Here is a 20,897-nt window from a genome sequence, read left to right as displayed (position 1 = left end):
AAAATATGCTCTAGGGCTTATTTTCAGGGGGATGCCTTATTTACCCATGAAGAAGACTACAGTACGTTTGTTTTAATTTTGTGTATTTTTGATGCAGTGGTACAAAAAGGTAAAATATAAATAAAAAGTAAACTGAAAATAAAATTAGGAAATTACTACTTGTAGGAGGTAGCTGCATGTGTCTCCATGCTGGAAGAATTGGGCATTGTTGCAGGATCAGCGAAGGAAGGCGGAAAGGTAAATATACCTGGCTGTGTCTGGCTTTTGTATCACCCACAACATGCACTTTGAAAATGAATGTCAGGAAGGTGTCTGCATCCATTATCTTTATACTGATCTACTGCCATCACAAGGAGAGGTCAACAGGGGCGGACATTCTCTCATTCTCTCATGACGGGCGCAGTTTAATGTTTCAGTACAATTCAGGGAATGCATTTAGGTATAAATTGTCTATATTTATTGTGTATATAAATATTTATACTTTGTGCATCATAAAAACATGTTTCAGTGACACCATTGATCGGCAGTATACTTCCTGATCTGCCCAGTGGAAGGGAAATGTGTGATGTCGCACATCGTCTCCTTTTCCCCTCTGCACAGCAAACCAAACTATATTTCATGCCTTTGGATTGTAGTTGTAGTGGGCTGAATGGTGACAGCTTTTGTGTTACCTTTGGTTGTGACTATGGGCAGTGTCAGGTGAATGTGTTAGCACTTTGGCACTGTTACCTACCCAGAGAGGGTGAGATGTCCCATCCCCAGGACAGAATATAGCAATGTCAGTGCTTCCAAAAGCATGCATGTCTTGGTCACACAAATTTTTCAGAGGAAAAAAGCCAAGGAAGGGAAATTTCATTAATACCTAAAAAGCATTCGTGTTTGGATTTTGCTTTTGTACAAACATGGAATACTGTTTATCATGGGGTTGATGATTCTTCACTTTTACCCTCTCAAGTTACACTCTCAGCTAAATGAGAAATTACTCCTTGCCGCCTTGTTCTGCTCACATGGGCTTCTGTGAGAATTAATTTAAAGAGAAACAGTATGAAAGTAAACGGTTTGTGCTTTTCTTTTAGAATACTGTACGTCAGGGAACATGTAGCTCCCTAAGCTGCCTGCTGGTGGCACTGTGGTTCAGCACACCTTACATGTGTTTCCTCAGGTGTGGACGAAGTGGGGGGCTTACTGCAACCAAGCTACACCTGGGGGCTCTTTATTTGTAGGCCTATATAATCTAGCTTCACATCCCTCACTTTGCTTTAGTAATACTCCTTGCTGGTACTCTGCCCATTTGCCCTCAGAAATCTTGCTCCTGATATCCTTGCCCATTGTGTCTGGTTTGTTGCACTATTCACTGTTGTTTGCTGTGTTTTTTATTACATTCACTTCCATTATACACACTTAACTTATCCCTGGTTTGTGGCTATTTAATGTATGCTGCCAATGCTGGTCTCTCTCCTGTTCCTGTTGGTAGAAATACTGAAAGTAGATTTTATGTCATGAGTGCACCCCATATATAAATTTGTAGACTGAGCATTTTTATATTATTATCTCAAGAGATAAAGTGTCTAAAACACATATAAAAAGGTTAAAAATATTATTGTGTTGCTTAAATTTATTTAAAAAAACAAAAAGGCTACCGTGACACAACACACTCCATGGGGTACTGACCACTAAAGGCAACTTACCTACCAATGTTTGATATGGCTAAACATAAATTGTGAGCAGATACTTTTAAGTCAAAACATAATAAAAATAATATAATTATAGTTCTTTTAATCATTTTATTGAATACACAGTTTTATGGTAAGGTATAAAACAAAAAAAAAGTGAAAATCTGTTTTAAACAATTCTGTGAGATTCGTACTGCAGCAGTCACTGAGGATTCTCTTTTTTTAATGAAAAACATGAACTGACATGACAGCGTCCTACATCACTACACTCTCCGACAAGATTGCACCTGCTTATTTATTTAAAAAAATTAATAATAATAACGAAACAATGTTAGGAAAGACTAAAAAAAATTAAAGTTTGCTTTTGTAAAAGCAAACTATATTCGCCCCCTAACAGAGAAGTCAGCAGTACGCAGGGCTTGAACAGTCTTGAAGCTTTGAGTAATAATCTATTGCTGCAGAAATATGGAACAGAATTATATACAAACAATGTGATCCAGGAACAGATGTACAATCTCTGCTTAAATCTAACTAAACTAAAATCTAATCTGTGCTGTAAACACAAGTCTGGCGTTTTGGCAATCGGTGCTTTGGTGTTGGAGCAGCGGCAGACAAAGATTGCAGAGGGCACCTATGCCCAGACATCGGGCCCCACTGGCCCTACATGACAGTGCCCTCTTGACAAGTTGCCTGCTTTGTAGATACTTTTTATGTCAGTAGTCACCTACAAGGTGTTATACCAATAAGCAGAGCTGTCTATACTATGTCAGGTCTCTGCCATATCTCATTTATGTTGCAGCAAAGACAATCTTAGGTCCCGCGGCAAACCTATTGCATGACAGCTCAGCCACCCTCTGGGACCCCTAAACTTCCAAGGCAAGCACAGACTTTGTAGCAATAGGCACAGAGCATGGGGTTGTTCAAAGAAGGGTGAAGGATATATGAACGGTATATGTCTATTCCCCACTGTACCCCAATTTGAGTGTTTCTATATAGTACTCTAGAGGGGGATGAGTAGCCATACTTTAGGAATGTTTTTGCTTTCCAATAGTGTTGCTGGGGAGTTTCGAACAATTGATATTTGTTTTAGTTCTAAAAGAACTAATTTCACCTGTTGTTGGGTCAGCTTGTTTATAGTATAGCTGAGCAATGAACTATGAATGAGAAGCTCAACAACACTTGTAATATCTCTTACTCCCAATGTTGGGGTATATGAAGGCAAAAGTTGTCATTGGCTAAGGAACATGGAACCGGGCCCTTCCCTGGCAGGGCAGCCTGCTCTGTAGCTAAGGACTCATGGGCATTGGTTTTTACAAGGTGAATTTCATTCCAAATCTAAATGTTTGCTTTAGTTTGGCCCAAATTACTTTGAATCTAACAAATCAGAGCAATACTACTTTCTAAGCAACATACATTTATACATTATAACATTATTGTAGTGTATGTAAAGCCAACTTTTGTTCTGGATAGAGAAGGGTATGGTTATGATTCCTGTTAATTTCCATCTGTTCTGGAGAGCCCACAGAAAGTAAGAGATTTCTCCAAAGTGGGGGAATATCCCATTTTAGACAGCTGTCCCCAAAGAATGATTTCCTCTCGCCTTCCATCCTGGGGACAAACTCTGATTTCCCTTCACTTTGTGTACCAGTGATAATGGTCATGAGGATCAGTAGGGTGAATCCTCCCAGAGGGGTCTAACCCTTCTTTTACCTTCACTTTGACTGTGCTCCCTTGCCATTATCACCTCCTATATGGATCCCCTCTGCAGCTCCCAATGGCCTTTCTGCTTCTCTCTGAGCTGCACCAGTGCAATATCTGCCCCCTCAGAACAGTAAATATGAAATAAAAAACAAATTACAGCCCACTTCACAGTTTATAGGCAAGTAAAGTGCAAGCTATAGAACACAGGATGTACAATTCTTTATATCTATTAGCAATATTTATAAATTCAATAGAAATAATATATATTTCATAGATAGAATTACATAAAAGTCACCTACTGCCGCAGTACTTGGCAGTCATGCATTGGACATAATATACAGCCTTAGTGTCTTATAGAACTCTAGTGCATTGTTTTATGTCACCCGCCTTGATGTGTGACTCTATAAACACTCGGTACGTTGTGTTCACGCTGGTCCCACTCCCTTCCATCAATGGTGACCAGGCATCTAAGGTGAACAGACATTGTCCTGGTCTTATTAAAACAAAGTGCAACAATGCATAGCAACCAATCAGCAATCATGTTTCCCTGCTCAGTAATATCTGATTGGTTGCATTGGTTATATGTGGCAAGTGCTATCATACAGATCATTATCCTCCAGGTAGTTCCTGGTGCCAAGGCCCAGGATTCCCGCACACTGCCAGCCTCTGCTTGGCACCTGCCAATACACAATTAGAGGCTCACAGTGAGCATTGCTATTGTAATTTTTGTTTAGCTGAAAACAGGCAAACTAAAGGCAAAGTTATCTTTAAATTCGGGTGTAATGGTAACCCTACGTCTTGCACAGAAAGGGCATACATGAAATTTGGCTTTTGAAGAGTTGTTTTTAAAGTGGACTTGTAAGTAAGTTTACTTGTGTGCAGCATGAAACAATATGCAACAACAATGTTATTTATTTAGAAAAGTTCCACCTTTCATAACTAAAAAGCCATTTTTGAGCATCAGTCCATGACTTTGCTTAGACTGAGATGCCAACATTCTGCTGCAGAGACAATGTAACATTTTCTCAGTCTCCTCTACCACCAGGTAAGGTTGCAGCAGGAGCTGATCTGTGTGAGAAATGTGTGAACAAATCCTGAAACTACACAGGTACAATAATTGACATGATTGTATCATCTCTCAGCCATCAACCATGACCCAGACAGTAAAAGATCCTGAATGATGCCTGAATACCCTAGCTTGCTGCACCTAGCATGAAAAATATATTTGATAACAGGCCCACTTTAAAAAAAAAACCCTTACATTTGAACTGCAGTGCTTTCTCCATGAGGGTGCCTCCATCCTACACAAAGGAAATCATCTTTCTTGTTAGTCACAATTGGTTTAATGTTGATCTGGATGTCTTGGCCTGGGTGATGAGCTTTTCAGGTGCAAATGACTGTCCATTCATCTCTACACAATGGGTTTCATACTAGCAATATGGCAGAACTCAGCACAAATGCTATGGCACCATCAGTCAAATAATAGATTAGACATAAATGGTCTGTACAGTTTACTCTGCAGCCCAATGACAGGCAGTCTTGTTGGCTTAGTTGTCTGCAGTGCTACTAAAAAGAGTGCCCTCCATTGGTAAAATGACAGGTACTCTGCTTAGGGTGGGATTCATTTTTACGTACAAAGTTGTTTTTGCTATTTTAGTATTTGATAATTTCAACAAGAAATCTACACTATGTGGGCCGACAATTATGGACACCTATTGGAGCTTCTTGGACATTTTGTTCCAAAACCATGGCCATAATATGTAATTGGCCATCCATTGAGGTGATAACATCCTCCACTCTTCTGGGAAGACTTTCCATAAGATTTGAAGATATTGTGGGAATTTGTTAGGTGAGCTACTCATGTTGAAAGAGAAGACCAGGCCTAAAACTGGTACTCCAAATTATCCCAGAGATGTTCAATAGGATTAAGGACTGTGCAGGACACAAGTACCTCCACAAGGTTGGAAGAGCACAGTTTTGTTTAAAATGACTTGGGATTAAAATAACCCCTCACTGGAAACACCTAAACTAATTTGGATACTATGGGATCTGTTAAAAATTGGGGCAATCTCAACCAATATTTAAATAATAAATAAATATATATATATATATATATATATATATAAAATGAACACGAATTGGTAATGTCCATTCTTTGTTTTATAGATATTATTTTTTTCATCCAGTAGCTTTCTGTAACAATATTGTTTGTTCATTAGTGTAAGTGTTAGGGAGCGCTCCCATTGACTGGCGGGTGTTAGGGTTCACCCCTACTTGCATTTTGGCTCTGCTGGTCAAGGCATGCATGGCAGTAACCAGGTAAATGAACTCAGAGTTATAATTTGTTTGCACTGGTAATGCATAACGTAAATCAATCAGTTCACTTTTTTGTCCTTTAGTCATTGGCCTTTTGTTGGCTACAAAACTACTTATCTCCTCATACAAGTCTATAGGAATGCAAAACCTGCTCTAGGAAGGTCTCATTTAGGTCACAGGAGGTCAACTGCAGGTCAGCTGCACCTCCAATTACTTCTAAATGACAAAGATATTCCTCAAAGTGATGTCCTAACTACTTGCATTCACCTATTGAAGCTCATTATGAACACCGGCCCCAATATTCCTAACTATAAATACTAACTTGGGAACACAAACCGCATCTGGTAAATGTGTCATGCACTTTTGGCCCATGTGGAATTTATTGAGAGCAGAGTGGTCGGTGGTTGTTGTGACTTTTCTATTTTTTTTTTGTTTGTTTGTTTTTTCGGTGCAGAAAAATAGTTTGTCTACGAATCCATAAAAAGTTTTATCGTGATGCATGGTTTTGAAAAACTGTTTTTATTATTGATTAGATAACAAAATTGTTTTTTTTTATTTTTAAATTACCTTCCTACATATAGAACAAATAAATAATTGCTATAAGTCATATACTGTACATCAGGATCTTTATGTTCCTTGTTTGTGTCACATTCCTCCCATGGTAATATGGAGTTATATAATTTATAAAAAATATTCTGTTATATATATATATATGTGCCTATATATATTTATATCTATATATACTATATAAGTAAGAAATCCAGGTACATTTATCAGATACAGGAAGATGAATATTATATACAGCTCTCTCAGGTTTTACCTCTCTCATTAAGTGCACTCAGCCCAATCATTTCTAATAGCTCGTTATGTAGGTATTAATCTATTGTCTTCACAGCCTTTTACAGTCATAGTGCTAAGAGAAAGATTTCATTTTTTAAGGCTCTTTAATAAACTCCGAGCCAAAAAAGTCCAGAAAGATTTTACTTATTAGATTGGCATGAAATTCTGCCAGGCTGTAGTTCAATTTGCGCCCCCTTTTCCCAGGGCCATTTACACTTATCAGCAGGGGGTGGTTGTTAGGTGGTCTTTTTCCTTGATTTGAAGTCAGCTAGGCAGCCCATCAGCACTCCATATATACAACAAATGTTCATTGTCATACATAAGCCTAGGTTTTCTCCAATATGAATGAGTGGCCAATGTTTTGCTTGTTCTACAGCAGCATGGAAAATCTGACATTCCCTCAAACATTCCCTCTTGGAAATCCTCCAGGTCCATGGGAGTCAATGGCAGTAATTCAATCCCTCCAGTGAATGTTTGAGCGAATGCCAGATTCCCTGTTTTATAAACAGAACCCCAAATGGTCAAATTGGTAAACAACTGCAGTGCTCAACCCAGAAATTATTTTAGGCTGGGGGTGAAAATATATTTAGGAGGGTGGCAGCCCCTGTATTGTGACCCAACTCATCAGTAACTACCCAAAAACAGCCGGGTGGTTACTGAAAAGTGCCGGGTGGTGCTCCTCGTTAAAAGGGGCAGGGTAGAACACTGAACTGATCATCACAGCTTAGCATGGACGTCCCATGTCAAAACCATAGTCATTAATATGGAATTGCAGCTGTGCTATTACAGCCTCCGCTCCCCTGGGAAGGCTTTTCACAAGATTTTGGAAGGTGTCTGTGGGTATTTGTGGCCATTCAGCCAAAATGGCATTTGTGATGTTGGATGAGACCTGTCTTGCATTCAGTTTTCTATTTTGTCCTAATGGTGTTCGGTAGAATTGAGGTCAGGGCTCGGTGACACCATGTCTTTTTGAAGCTGCCTTTGTGCTCATACTATAAAAGAGAAAGGCCAAAATGGTTCACAAATTCACAAAAACATATTTGCCTAAAATGTTTTTATATGATGTGATATTAACAGTAATCTTCAATGGAAATAACTCCATCATTCAGAAGGAGAGGCCCTTACCTTGCCTTATAGAAAGGTGTAATGGTTTTTGGACCTTTGTCTGTTTATATTGTATGGAGAATAAATATCTATTTTAGAACAAAACTATTGGGGTTGCAATATCAGAAATTCAGTTTGAGGCATGTTAATAAAACATCCAAGATAGATTCATTGCTGAATTTGTCTGCATTTTTGTCCACATTTGTATTAGTGATCGCATGCATCTGAGGGTTAGGCTAAAGTTCACATTTGCAGTTTATGCGGGATATACATTGGGCTATATCTGACATTACAACAATACAAACAACTAATCTAATACTAATCTGTTTGGAAATAAGGCAATCCTGGACATTGATTGGGAATTCCTGTGCATTGTCAATGTCACTCACTTTCACTTCAGATATCAATATTGTAGCACGTTGGGAGCAGCACTCCCCTCTATTGGCTTCAGAGTGGAGGGGGTGAGTGTAACAATTTGGTATTTACATAAGTGGCTAATAGGTGCAAGGTGGCAACCAGTGGAAGATATAAAACATTTACCTGATCACGCACCTATCACTTGATATGGGCAGGCGAGCAGGATTGGATCTGTCATAGTGTGAATAAAATAAACAGTTTGCCATATTGTAAAGTGTGGGAGATATCCACGCTATATAAATGCATCTTAAATAAATGACATGACATTGCCAGCACAAACGGAAGTATGCCATCCCAGCAGACTTTGGAAATATAAATCTTTTTGATGCAATTTTAGAGCCAATGAACCTAATGTTATATATATCATATTTATGGAAAGATTGATTTATGGAAAGGTTGATTGTCTATGAATCTAGGTAGCAGCAAATGTTGCATTTTACAGCAAAAAGCTGCAACATATCCAATATTATACATTTAAAGAATATGGAGAGCTAAGTAGGAATTTAGGTAATTATTAAGGAGTTATATAGTTTATTAACATGAGCTAGACCTTCACTTTGGTCTTCTGCTAATGAAGAAATGTTGAACACAGTTTGGTATTGTTTGTAACCACTTATATTTTGTTAATGTGTATTAAACCCTGCATTGCAATTAGCATCATGCCTTATTGATCATTTTCTAACATCTGAAGGCTGACAACACTAAGACACTGGCTTTCAATTAGCAGCAGCGTAGTCAGTCGGCTTTGTGCATGTTTTCATTTTGTCAGAGGCTATTTGTAAGGTCTAATGGCAGCCCGATGGTCAGCTGAAATTGTGTGCACCATAGGTCAACAAAGCTTTAGCTAAATGCATGGGCCGGTTGTTGTGTTGTCAGCCTTTAACAGGAAAGTGTGGGCAGGATCCCAGGGTAAGAAACTTTGTAACAGATTTAGTGAAGCATTAAGGCTTGGTCTACACAGAAGTTTTCCCCAGCGTTTAATCTGAAGGGTTTTTGAAAACATCCATGTAGACCAGGGGTGTAAAACTCTGGCATGCGGGTCAAATCTGGCCCGACACGTCTTGTTTTTTGGCCCCTAAAAGAATTTGTAATATGAATTGCAGCTGGCCCGCTGCTACTGCAATCTGTAGTAACGGATGCTGGGAATTGTAGTAGCGGCATCACTCGTGTCTATTGAACAGCAGCCTATGCGTGGACCCCACAGAGTTTAATAATCATGAATTATAATCAGGATTATTATAATCAGGAATTATAATAGAGCTGTTGCTATATTAATTGTTTTACTGTGCCAAAGAATGTGAAACCAAAGGAATGCAGCAATTCATTTGGTTTCATATTGCATTCTATGGCAAAGTAAAACAAATAATCTCAATAAGAAGAAACAAGAACACATGAGAAGAGGATGCAGTAGTATGCAGTGGATTGATCTAAATTCTAAATGAGAACAAAAAACTTCCTCAATTCTTTCAATAAATTTCAAGTTTGGCCCGCGACTTGGTCTAAGTTTTTAATTTTGGCCCTCTGTGTATTTGAGTTTGACACCCCTGGTGTAGACCCAGCCTAAGGCAAACATATTAAAAGATTAGATGTAGAGTTTACATACAGTTTAAACCCAAGCAGTCATTTTCTATCTCATAATCCTTTACTAACTGATTAAAATCTGTTGGTGTGATCGTCAGCCTTATTTCATCCTTCTCTTTCATTCTTCTTATGGCAGATATACCCAGGTTATACCCAGGGGATGTAAACATGATCATCATATGAGACCCGTGTTTTCTTTTCACATTGGCCAAAACTATCAGCTTGTGTATGACAAGAGGAGGCCGATACTCAGCCGCAGGCATGCACTGATCTTGGACACATTATCAAAGGGTCAAAATTTCCATTTTTTTATCACAGTGACATTTTTAGTACAAAAATTTCATAACCATATAGACATGCAGGAGAAATTTACGGAGTTACTTTTCATGAAAAACTGGTGGGATGTAAGATTCAGACGTGTAATTATCACAGTGAAACTCTAACTAGGTGCCTTCCAGTACCAAGAATCATTGATCACAGTGATGTGGAGACCCAACGGCTCAACATTTTGGTTCTTGGAAGTGGAAAATTCAATTCATTTTCTGTAAACTACAGGGCAGACCAGCTATAGATTAACATGGCATCGTGCTAACCGGTATGGATAGAAATAGGGAAGATGACAGGATCGGCATTCTCTCCTAGGAGATTTGGGGAAATCATTATCAGGAGGTCTGACATTTCACAGGAAAACAATTGTTATCTCTCAGGGAACCTCTCTGAATCTTTGGACAAAGCTAAGGGGCAGATATAAATATTTCTTTAGTAATCGTGCACAAGTATAATCATTTTAAATGAAATACTTTTGCATAAGAGCGATTGTATATTAACCATTACCCAGTAAGGCCTATATGCGGCTTCTCATATAACTCCAACAGCTGTATCATCATATGTAATATTGTATCATTATCATATAGATTGATTTACCCTATTGTATATGTGTAATAAGGCCGATGCTAGGGGTATATGCACAGGTCACCATAGTACACACCCAGGTGCTGTGATCATACATGGTTATAGCATGATCATCATACCCAACATAATGACCTATGTATAATAATAAATCCATGAAGATGTTTGTGTGTGTTTGGTAAAATATTACATCTATAATTGTGAATTTTGTGTTTTTTTTTTTGTGGTCTTTGTCCGTACTGTGGAAATTCACTGGTCCTGGTGGCTATTTTTTTTACCAAATTCTATTTTGTAGACTGGATTCACACTAGGAGCATTGTGTTTGTTGTGGATGCACTTTAATGAATTGCTAAACCATTGTAAGGATATTTTTCTTAAAAAGCAAACCTTCCATACAAATAATAGGTCCACTGCTCTGCCAACTCCTGACCCCCTTCCCCCACACACAGAATCACATTGCTCCACTGAGGTGCAGGTGACATTGCTGCTGCCTCCTGGGCATTGGAAATAGTGATTTATTTTATATTAAAAATAAATAAAAATAAAGGTGTTACATTACGGTGGTGGCCCTGTATTGTGACCCAACTTTTCTGTAACCAGCCAAAAAAGCAGGGTAGTCACTGAAAAGTGCTGGGTGGTGCGCCCAGCTAAAAGGTACTGGGGGGATCACTGGTGTTAGACCGTTTGTAGAGCGGTGGACCTTCCATGTGTATCTGCTGCATTGAACACGTCGTGCTCATACCATTGCAGCGCCTGGTGTGAATCAGCCCTTCGGTTTTGCTTACACTCATGCTATATTATAGTTTGCATGGACTTACTATAATATACTATAATACATAGTGTGTCACTGCACTCTGATCTATAAAACCTGCAAAAAAAAAAATACCAGTTTTTTAATGTTTAAACATTTCTGCAAATACACTTTCTAGTATGACTGACCGTGTGAGAAAACTTTGAGCCTTTCTTACAATGTATATTATGATCTGTTTGATATCTTTCTAACAAAGTTTCTTTTACGTTGCAGTGATTATTCCCTGCGGATTTCCTGCAATACCTCCCTGGAGACGCGTGCTGGAGAGCTGCGAGACGCAGGTTACATAATACCATAAGTAGGACCGCCAGTGAGCGGTAATTGTAAAGGTCATTCCTGAAAGTAATACATTAGACTTGCCACAAACGGTAAACAAAAAACAGACCTGACCTCAGATAGCATCATATTACAGATGTTGGAAGAACAGTGTGAACAGCGCTCTTGTATTGGATTATCCACCTTTGTCCAGTCTTACCATCCCGTCAACATGTAGAGGTTACAATTCCTGGAGAAAATGACTGACATTCTGTCTACAGACTAACATTGGTTATTATAAATGACATAAGTCACAGGTTAGTGGCACTAGAATCACAGTGGAAAGATCGATCATCCTGCAGTGACTGTCAGTAAATCTTTTCTTGATCCCGAGAACTCTGGCGTTGACGGAAAGCCACCTTAAGTTGAAGCATCCAAGAAACAGATGGGCACAAGTTGTCCTGGCCCGGCGGCACTCGTCGTGAGCGCAGATCGGAAGCTGCTGTTTGCAGGATGCCCAATAAATGTCTTAAGGCACTAAGGAGGCTGAGCCCCGACTGGTCCTCCCGGAACCTCTCCTTCTCCTCTTCTAGGAATTTCATGACAAAATAAAGTCTTTTATGATCAACGGTGACCAGAATGCTCCAATGACTGCTACATGAAAGGGAACATAGTGAATGGTAGGTCTAAATTCTATCATTTTATATACAGAGATGCAGTTCCTGAATTTTGCATATCTAAATATATAAAATGGCTTGAAGGTCTTCATAGAACCTCAGAGCATCCATATCCTGCACAGTGAGAAAGAAGCTGTGTGATGGGTTTAGTTTACTTTCCTAACTTTGCAATGCTGAGTCTATAGCATATTGACTTTTCAGAATGGGCACAGTTGTCTGTAGCTTTCAAACATCTGGGCAAAGCACATGGAACTGGAATAAGTTAATTTTCAAAAAAACGTATATCAGTGTCGATCATGAGACTTAGTCACAGCAATAATTATATTCTAAAAAAGGTAAAAGCACAGGAAAATCTTAAGTTTTTATGCTTACTTTGCATAAAGCTTTCCTTTTCATAAATGTTTTTTTTATGTTCACCTGGAATGTGCTTTTTAACTTGTTAGGAAATTTGACAAATCCAGGTAGAGAGCACAGTCACCCCCTGGTTTTTGGGAATGTCTAATTACTCTCCATGCTGGCCCAGCTCTTCTGCTCCTCACCCTCCAACAAAACCTTTTATATATCCAAGGAGCAGAGGGACAGCTCTGGGTATGACTGCTGACATGACATTTAATATGGCAGCATCTAGCAGCAAAAAGAAAAAAACATTTTTTTTGGTAGCAGGGTCTCTTTAAAAAAATCTAACCCCCCATTACGTCCACAACCAAGAGTGTAAAATATAGTGTAATATTTAAAACAAAAATTTAGGGGTGCATTTAAAAAAAAGGCAATCAAATAACAGAATACAACTTTTTGGTTCTCCAATTTTTTAAATCCAATCACCACTTTTATAATGCCAGATTTCTAAAAGAGTGATCAGATTTTGTACACAATTGGTGTTTTAATCGTTGCACCATAATGACCCCAACGTGGGTATCAGAAACTCATGGAATGGAATAACCCATCTATATCCATGTTCCTATCAGCATGGTGAATGATTGCCAGCTCTATATAGGAGGCCCCAAGGGTCCAAAATAACCCAATAATCCACAATGAAATGTTTCTGTTGCAAATATTTGGATCACTCTTGGAGTGGATTTTTAAACCATAATATGGACAACATACCAGAATGGCAGCATGAGATGTGGGGGTGCTGATAACTAATACCTGGTAACAAACATGAACCAAAATGTAATATTTACTATAATGTAGACTGCAAGTTGCAATCCTAAAGTGGCATGTGTCCAACGATGAGCACAATAGGACTGTAGGGTACTGAAATGTCAATGTGCTTTACCTTATATTAAAATAAACGTGCGAAGATAAGAATGAGGTCACAGCCATTATTGTTCAGCGATCACTTCCAGGGGAAAGGCATTCCTAATCACATTTACCACCAAATATTAGCCACCTTTCTGCTGTGCTGGAGAAGGATGCTCATTAAAGTGCACCTGTAATATGGTGATAATCATAACTTTGTTACGAAGGAGGGAAAGATGCTCTACTTTGTTGCTTTCCATTATAAAGGTTTTGGGTACATTTTGGAAATGTTATGAGGCCAACTCAACCCATAAATTCCTATTGTCTGCAATGGCAGGCTAGTTTGTGGGAGGGTAACAGACAGGCTGACCCAACAATCATCAATTGAGAATGTAAGCGGTACCAAGCCCTGGATTCAATACAAATGTGCAAACAATTACAGTAATTCCTATTCCAATAAATTTCCAATTCACAATGATCATCTTGACCATTTCAGATCATTGCTGAACTGCAAACATTTAAAAAAAGTTTTTCTTTTTTTTCTTTGAATTTCTAGGCAAATCTTACCACAAGCTAACCTATTTAAAGCCACATGCAGAACAGGTTTACTGAATTAAGATGTGTGCCAAAATAGGGGTGACCTTCAACATCGCCAACCAAAATACCCCTTTAAAGACCTTTATAACATAAAAAGCGTTAGCATCTTCCTTCTCTAACCTCCTTGAAGACTTCAGATACATTTTAAGCAGTAGTTCTTTTCTTTGGGTGAATTTCTGATGCAGACCTTGGTACATACCACAAAGTAAAATATTTCAATAAATAATAATACTGGCTTGCTCATGCAATGTCGTAGGCATCCTGTGGCACTATTCTGGTATCCAATCTATTTACAATCTGTTTCCTTACATTATGTACAAATATTACAGTGTTTCTTCCAGGGCACCTAGCGGATGTTTTGTCAGCGCTGCACCCCAAATCAGACGTGCGTTTCAATGAAAGAGTGCGTGTGTGCGAGAGGGGGTGCCGGGGCGGCCAGTTCGGAGGCACCGTTCTGAGGTTTCAGGGTTCCGCTGTACTCACAAATATCCATGAAAAACTCAAAGTTGTTTTGTTTCCAGTCTCTGAACTTCTTGGATGACAAAGCTGGGTCGTCCAGGAGGAAATTTAAGATGGAGAGGTCTCCTTCTTTTGCCTGGGGAATAAAAGAGAAAGAGCAAATTTATTAACTTAAGAGGCTCCAATTATCATCCGAACCATAACCTGTAAAATAATGATAAAATAAAAAAGAATCTCCTCTTCCCTCTATGTAACTCTTATGGGCCTGTTCATAAGAAAACGTTGAGTCAAGGTTTAAATTCTTTATTTCTGATGTCTGCTTTTATAAATGGGATTAATTAAAAAAAAAAAACAAAAAAAAAATGTAGCTGTACATAAATAAATGCAATTATACTGTCAAGTGGCCTAATTGGACCTTTTTTTAAATAGGCCCCCTTATCTCAATAATGACTGAACCTGGAAAATGTAAAGCTAAATATTAACCAAACATCTCAGAGATGTTACAAGAGTTCTAGTAAAGGTTTCAGGAGTGACTGATATAGATACAGATGAAAGAACAAAAGGTAGAAGGATGAAATGGTATGAAAATGTACAAAGTGGACCTAAACATTTAGAGAAGGAAATCTTTTACAGAAGGTTAGATATACGGGAAACAAAAAATGCCACAAAAGTGTATACAAAGCAACAGAAAAAGTTGCTAGAAAGACATAAGAGCACAAAAAAGTTAAATCTCAAACATAATAGACTGAATAACTGCATGGGGAACAAAGAAAGCTACAGATTGGAACAGATAAAGGAGCTACAGAAAGCTACATAAATGTCTAAAAAAGCTTAAAAAGACATTAAGAATACTGAGGGTGAGGGCCAAACAAGGCTGCCGAAAAAGCTACAGAAAGGTTACAGAAAGCTGAGAAATCTACAAAAGGAGTCAGAAGAACTTACTGTACATGTGGGGCAGAAGGAGGTTACTGAATGGACGTTAGTACCGAAAAAGCTACAAAAGGGCCAGAGGAAACCACAAAAAATCTACAGGACAGAACGAAAGCTACAAATAGATACAGAAACAGCTACAGAAGTATTAGCTGTGAAGAGTCTGCGGTAGTTAAAGAAATTATGACATTTTAGCTGAAATGAAAATAAAAATGTTACAAAAACATTTATTAATATTACAGAATATAAGGTCCAAAAAGGAGCACTAAAAAACCTGAAAAGGATGAATTCTTTAATACTCACTTTTAAAGTGCTTTTCAGTGCTCGGATTCTGTGCAGCTTATCATTGATGACAGGGTCATTGCATCTTTTATTAAATGATCTCCTGAACTCTTGCTTTGTAGAAGGTCTTTGCTCGCCAAAAGCAGACAGGCTGGCTTGTTCCAGAGTCTTGTAGAGCTCCTCCAGGCCGTCTGTGCTGGATCGGTTCTCATTCTTACTGTCTGGAACAGAAGAGCCATTTTAATATGTACTATCGCATCATATCAGCTACAAAAGGTGGCTTAACACCTAACTATGACACCTATGAGTTCAGATAGAACAGCATATAAAGACATTTTACATAACTGCTTGCAACCTTGTGCTCACAGTTTGGTGAAGACCCTTTTCTGTTCCCCCATGACTGAGCCCCTGGGTACAAAGCCCCCTCCATAAAGACATGGTGTCACCAGTTTGGTGTGGAGGTACTCAAGTGTCCTGCACAGAGCCCTGACCTGACCTTATGTAATGATATGGATTGCTGATTGTGATCCAGGTCTCTAAAATCTTGTGAAATTGGGACTGTTATAATCACAAATGGAAACCAACTCCATACTAATGGTCATGTTCTTGGAATATGAAGTCCATCTAGATTATGGTCAGGGGTTCACTTACTTTTGGCCATATACATAAACAAGAAGCAATTATAAAGTCTAAAGGTACTAGATTGTAAGTTCTTCGGGGCAGGGGCCTCTCCTCCTGTATCACTGTCTGTATTAGTCTGTCATTTGCAATCCCTATTTAATGTACAGCGCTGCGTAATATGTTGGCGCTATATAAATCCTGTTTAATAATAATAATAATACACACTTCCAATTTTTATCGTTCCAATCGAACGACGAACGATCGATTGGGCAAAAAATCGTTCGTAAAAAAGTAACCAACGATGCCGACGAACGAGGAAAATTGTTGGAAACGAACGACCGGACCGGCGGATCGGATTGGGCGACGATCGTTGAACATCGTTCGTGTGTACGGTCGTTCGTTGATCGTCCATGGGCAGAGCATGCGTGATGAACGAACGTCCGTTCACTTTCCTGTCGTGCACATAGTTCCTCTATCGCTCAAACGATCGTATCTATTGTGTGTACAATATCTACGAACGATCGTGTCGTTACCTCTCTGTGCAGGATCGGTGCTATACGATCGTTCCTATATATCGTGCAGGAACGTTCGTCGTTCGTTTTCCGACGATAATAATTGGAAGTGTGTACGTAGCTTTAGTGTTGCCACACTGTGTAGGATCACATATGTAGATTAATATGATAAATATATCAGTGATGAAATGTAAATGTATCTTTTTAGTAGTTTTGCTTTGATATGTCTTGTTGATATTAGTAGATTTGTTTTACCTTCTCTACTGGAACTGCTGTGCTTTCTCTTCGGTAACTCATCTTCCACCTTTTCTTCTAATAGTTCCGTGTTATTTTTTACTCGGTTCTTTCCCCGACCATCCCTGTTTCTTGGCAAGCTTTGGCTGCGCTGCTTCTGCGTTCGAGCATGCGCTGTATGACTCCGGGGACACTCTGCTAGAGGGAAGGGCCCATCTCTTTCATGGTTATGGCGCCTCTGGACTGGTAGTGTGGCTTGCCTGCGTCTTTCTGGTGACATTCCCACCCTGCCTGCCACATATTCTGAATCGGGAGGTACGGTCTGGAGGAAGTGGAGTCCGGAACTGGTCAGAGGGGTTTCTATTAGATCTTGCCAGGACCGACGCTCTCTGTATGTGGGGCGACACCCTGAGGAGTGCGTGCTGCCGGTGGCGTCCTGCCGCGACTCCTCTGCGGAGGAGTGGGAATAGGTGGATTCACTGGAGAAGTGGCGCCCCCCATGTTTCTGTTCAGGAAAGGGACTTGAGGAATTGCCCTGAGAAGAAAAAGTGCTAAATGGTTTTCTAGGTAGTACATAATACGCAATATTCAGTCAGATATATGAATCTTTGTATTGACATTTAACACCATCCTACTTCATGAAAAAATAAAGAGGCTTTAAACACCATTTAGATGAAAAGTGTAGGTAAAGTGGAATTATAGTGTAAAAATAATACATTGCAAGCAGGCAGGTTGTGTCACTTGTCCCTTCTGCAATAAAACATACTTACAGATGACAATGCCCAAGATGAAGCCAATTGAGGTGATTGTACTAAAAATATACGAGCATTCAGGTCAATTTACTTATATTACAGAAGGAACATTGCCTGTCCCCTCTACAATAAAGAACCTGTCTGTTTGAAGTTTAGTTTGGTTTTAAAAATTCTGCTTAAACATTTTTTAGGATATATTCTTTATTTAGAATGAAACCTTTGTTTCTGCACACTTATTTTATACAGAATGCATTCATGACACTTTTTGTAAGGATGCTCAAATGAATGCTTCTGCAATACAAACCAGGCACGTCAATGCACCAACCCACTTGTATTGAGAGGGGAAGGAATGTGCCTTTCCTGTGATTCCGCAATGTGTGAATTCTGATCTTCATGCAATTTAGATCTATTTAAGAGAAGCACCTGTTTGGAGTCAGCTTTAGGGGAATGCTAACTGCTGGCTGCCAATGGCAGAATAAAAAAATAACAAGATTTTTGATGGAGATCATTTGGAAAACTTCTCTGTGTGCACACCTGCAGCATCTGTCAGATAAATAGCAACAAAGGAAACATATTATAAAAGTCGCTAAAAATCAAATCTTTGCAAACGTCTGCCAATGGAACAAGCACTTGGGGGGAAACGTGGCATTTAGTGCAGTGACTGGTTAGGTACTCTACATGCTATAATGATTTATTTGTCCCCAGATGGCTGCAAGGCTGATCTGTGCTGCGTAAAGGCAGGTATGGACCTTGGCAGCGGCATGCACCACAGTTCAAACTTGACCATGGGCAGGAGTAAGCAGTACTAAGCTGCTCACTGCCACTTCTATGAATTCTCTATTGGCGCACCATAGGCAGATGCTAGATAAAGCGGCTCCCCCAAGGCAGCAGTTCACTGGTATGAGGTAACCGCACCACAACCTCACTGCCAGTCTGAACATAGCCTAAGGAAGATAGCACATTAGTATGCCATACGATTGACTTACTGAGGAGTTCCGATTGTAGGTGTCACTCACTGTAGTCGCTGGTTCCTGTTTTAACGTCATGGAGCCATCTATATCATCCTGGTCGCTTTCACTCCAATAATCTGCTAAAGACAAAAAAAAAGTCTAAACTCTGCTGGAATAAAGGCAGCATGTGTGCAGAATATAAAGAAATGGCCCAGAACAGCTTTATTAAAAAGCAAAACTATGGGAATCAATCTTTCCTAACAATAAAACATCAATTTTAGTTTTTATTGGAATGCTGAGGAAATACGAAGAAAAGCATTCAGTTTTACCTTCACTGGGCCTGATGTCTTTTTCATCTGGGGTGTATCCGATCGCAGCCAGACCCAAACGGTTCATCCATCTGAAAAAAAGAAAAGAAAAAGAAATTACAGTCAAACCAAAGACTGAGATCCCCTGATTGTGCTGAGACTGTTCACACTTATAACAACCACATGTATGTCAAATTATTGATCACCAAATTGATTGATAACACCAAGTGCTTTGTTTATAGAAAAATGTCTTTACAATCAAATAAACTGTTTTATTAGTATAGCTCTGTGGTATGTTTTACAACATTCCAGGACTATGGACATTTGCAATATCAGAAATTTGAAAGCATTTTGAAATTGGGAGAAGAAAAAACATTCACAATGGAAATGCTAAGCCATCAGATGCATGCAAGGCATAGCCGACATGTCTTCATCTACTGCTTTATATCCTTATTGGGATGGGACCAAAGGGTTTATACATTTTGACCCAGCTTATTGATTGAAAATTACACACACATAGAGGTGCGCACCATTAAATTCACCAGGTGCTTACGTGACAACACAGGAGACCAATTTAGAGTCAGTCACCTCTGAACATTTTCTTTCAGCTACACACAGATTGCACTGATATATATTTGAATGAATACCATGACTTCTGATCATGTTTTTTAATGATACATTGTCTTAATTTGCTATAATTAGCACCGTGTACAGTCAGAAGTGTCAGCCAAGGTTTTGGCTTTTTAAGTGTACAAAAGCCTGGTGTGCTGGCTTCCTGTACAGACTGTATGTCCATGGTTGTCTTGTATTTTAGGAGGCCATATTGAAGTGGCTGAACAAAGGCCTCCATTGTAGGATCACCAGGGATTATTTTAATAAAATCTGCAGCATGTAACAGTATTAAATACTACATATGAAAAGACATTGGCATGTAATGCTTGTATGAGATGGAAGTGATTGGGTTTAAATATTCTTGTAGGTTTAGGGAAGCTCCAACAGATGGCACTAAGTCACCAGAATTAGACTCCGCCATAAAATAAAGCCGTGAGTCTGCGGGCTAAATAGAAGCGTCACAGTACAAAATGTGAAAATGTGATATGAGTTGACAGGGGCAGCAATATTTATGGTTATAACAAGACTCAGATGGGCTACTTTGTTGGTGTCATTGTCTAACAGCACTGGGGTCCTAGGAGCAATTTCTCCTTCATTCCTTAAGTTCTCTGTTTGTGGGTGTTTTCTATGTCATTCATCCATAGTCCAAAGAGGGAGTAAATTACAGATTCAGATCTTATTAGGTTTGCTCAGGTGACCCAATATGACTTAATATTACTTTTACATGACTCTGGTCTAATCAGAAATTTTTTACAGATTCCAATGACAGAACTTAGCAGATCTGTAAATATAAATAATTATCAATAAAGTCTGAGTGACTCTGACAAGGGCCAAATTTTGATGGCAGGACGATGGCTCAGATCGCCTCTAGGTCTTATGGGGTGTCCCTGTATGCTGTGGGTAGTATCAAAATGGGCCCAGGAGAGGACAACAGGGTGACAGGGTCATGGAGGCTCACGGATGCACAAGTGTATTCCCAATCTCAAGTGAGATTTAAAATCTTCGTCATTTCATAGTTACATAGTAGGTTAGGGTGAAAAAAGACATAAGTCCATCAAGTTCACCCACTAGGGAAATAAACATACCCCAGATATAAAACCCTATAACACATAGTTGG

The 20,897-nt window shown here is 39.1% G+C and overlaps 1 protein-coding gene across 1 annotated transcript in view; it reads right to left on the bottom strand.

The window, feature by feature from the left end:
• Positions 1-6,188: 6,188 nt before the first annotated feature.
• The window catches only part of LOC140343773 (connector enhancer of kinase suppressor of ras 2-like), a 209,799-nt gene continuing 195,090 nt past the window's right edge, over positions 6,189-20,897 (bottom strand). The window contains exons 18-22 of the mRNA XM_072430646.1: positions 19,190-19,345; positions 18,897-19,000; positions 17,180-17,693; positions 15,813-16,012; positions 6,189-14,715 (exon numbers count right to left, since the gene is read on the bottom strand). Coding sequence (XP_072286747.1) covers positions 14,500-14,715; positions 15,813-16,012; positions 17,180-17,693; positions 18,897-19,000; positions 19,190-19,345 — 1,190 coding nt within the window. The 3' untranslated portion in view covers positions 6,189-14,499. The remainder of the gene's footprint in view (positions 14,716-15,812; positions 16,013-17,179; positions 17,694-18,896; positions 19,001-19,189; positions 19,346-20,897) is intronic.

This window comes from Pyxicephalus adspersus, chromosome Z (genome assembly GCF_032062135.1).
Source record: "Pyxicephalus adspersus chromosome Z, UCB_Pads_2.0, whole genome shotgun sequence".
NCBI lineage: Eukaryota > Metazoa > Chordata > Amphibia > Anura > Pyxicephalidae > Pyxicephalus > Pyxicephalus adspersus.
Note: the sequence above shows the minus strand (reverse complement) of the source record. Positions and strands in the feature narration are given on the sequence as shown.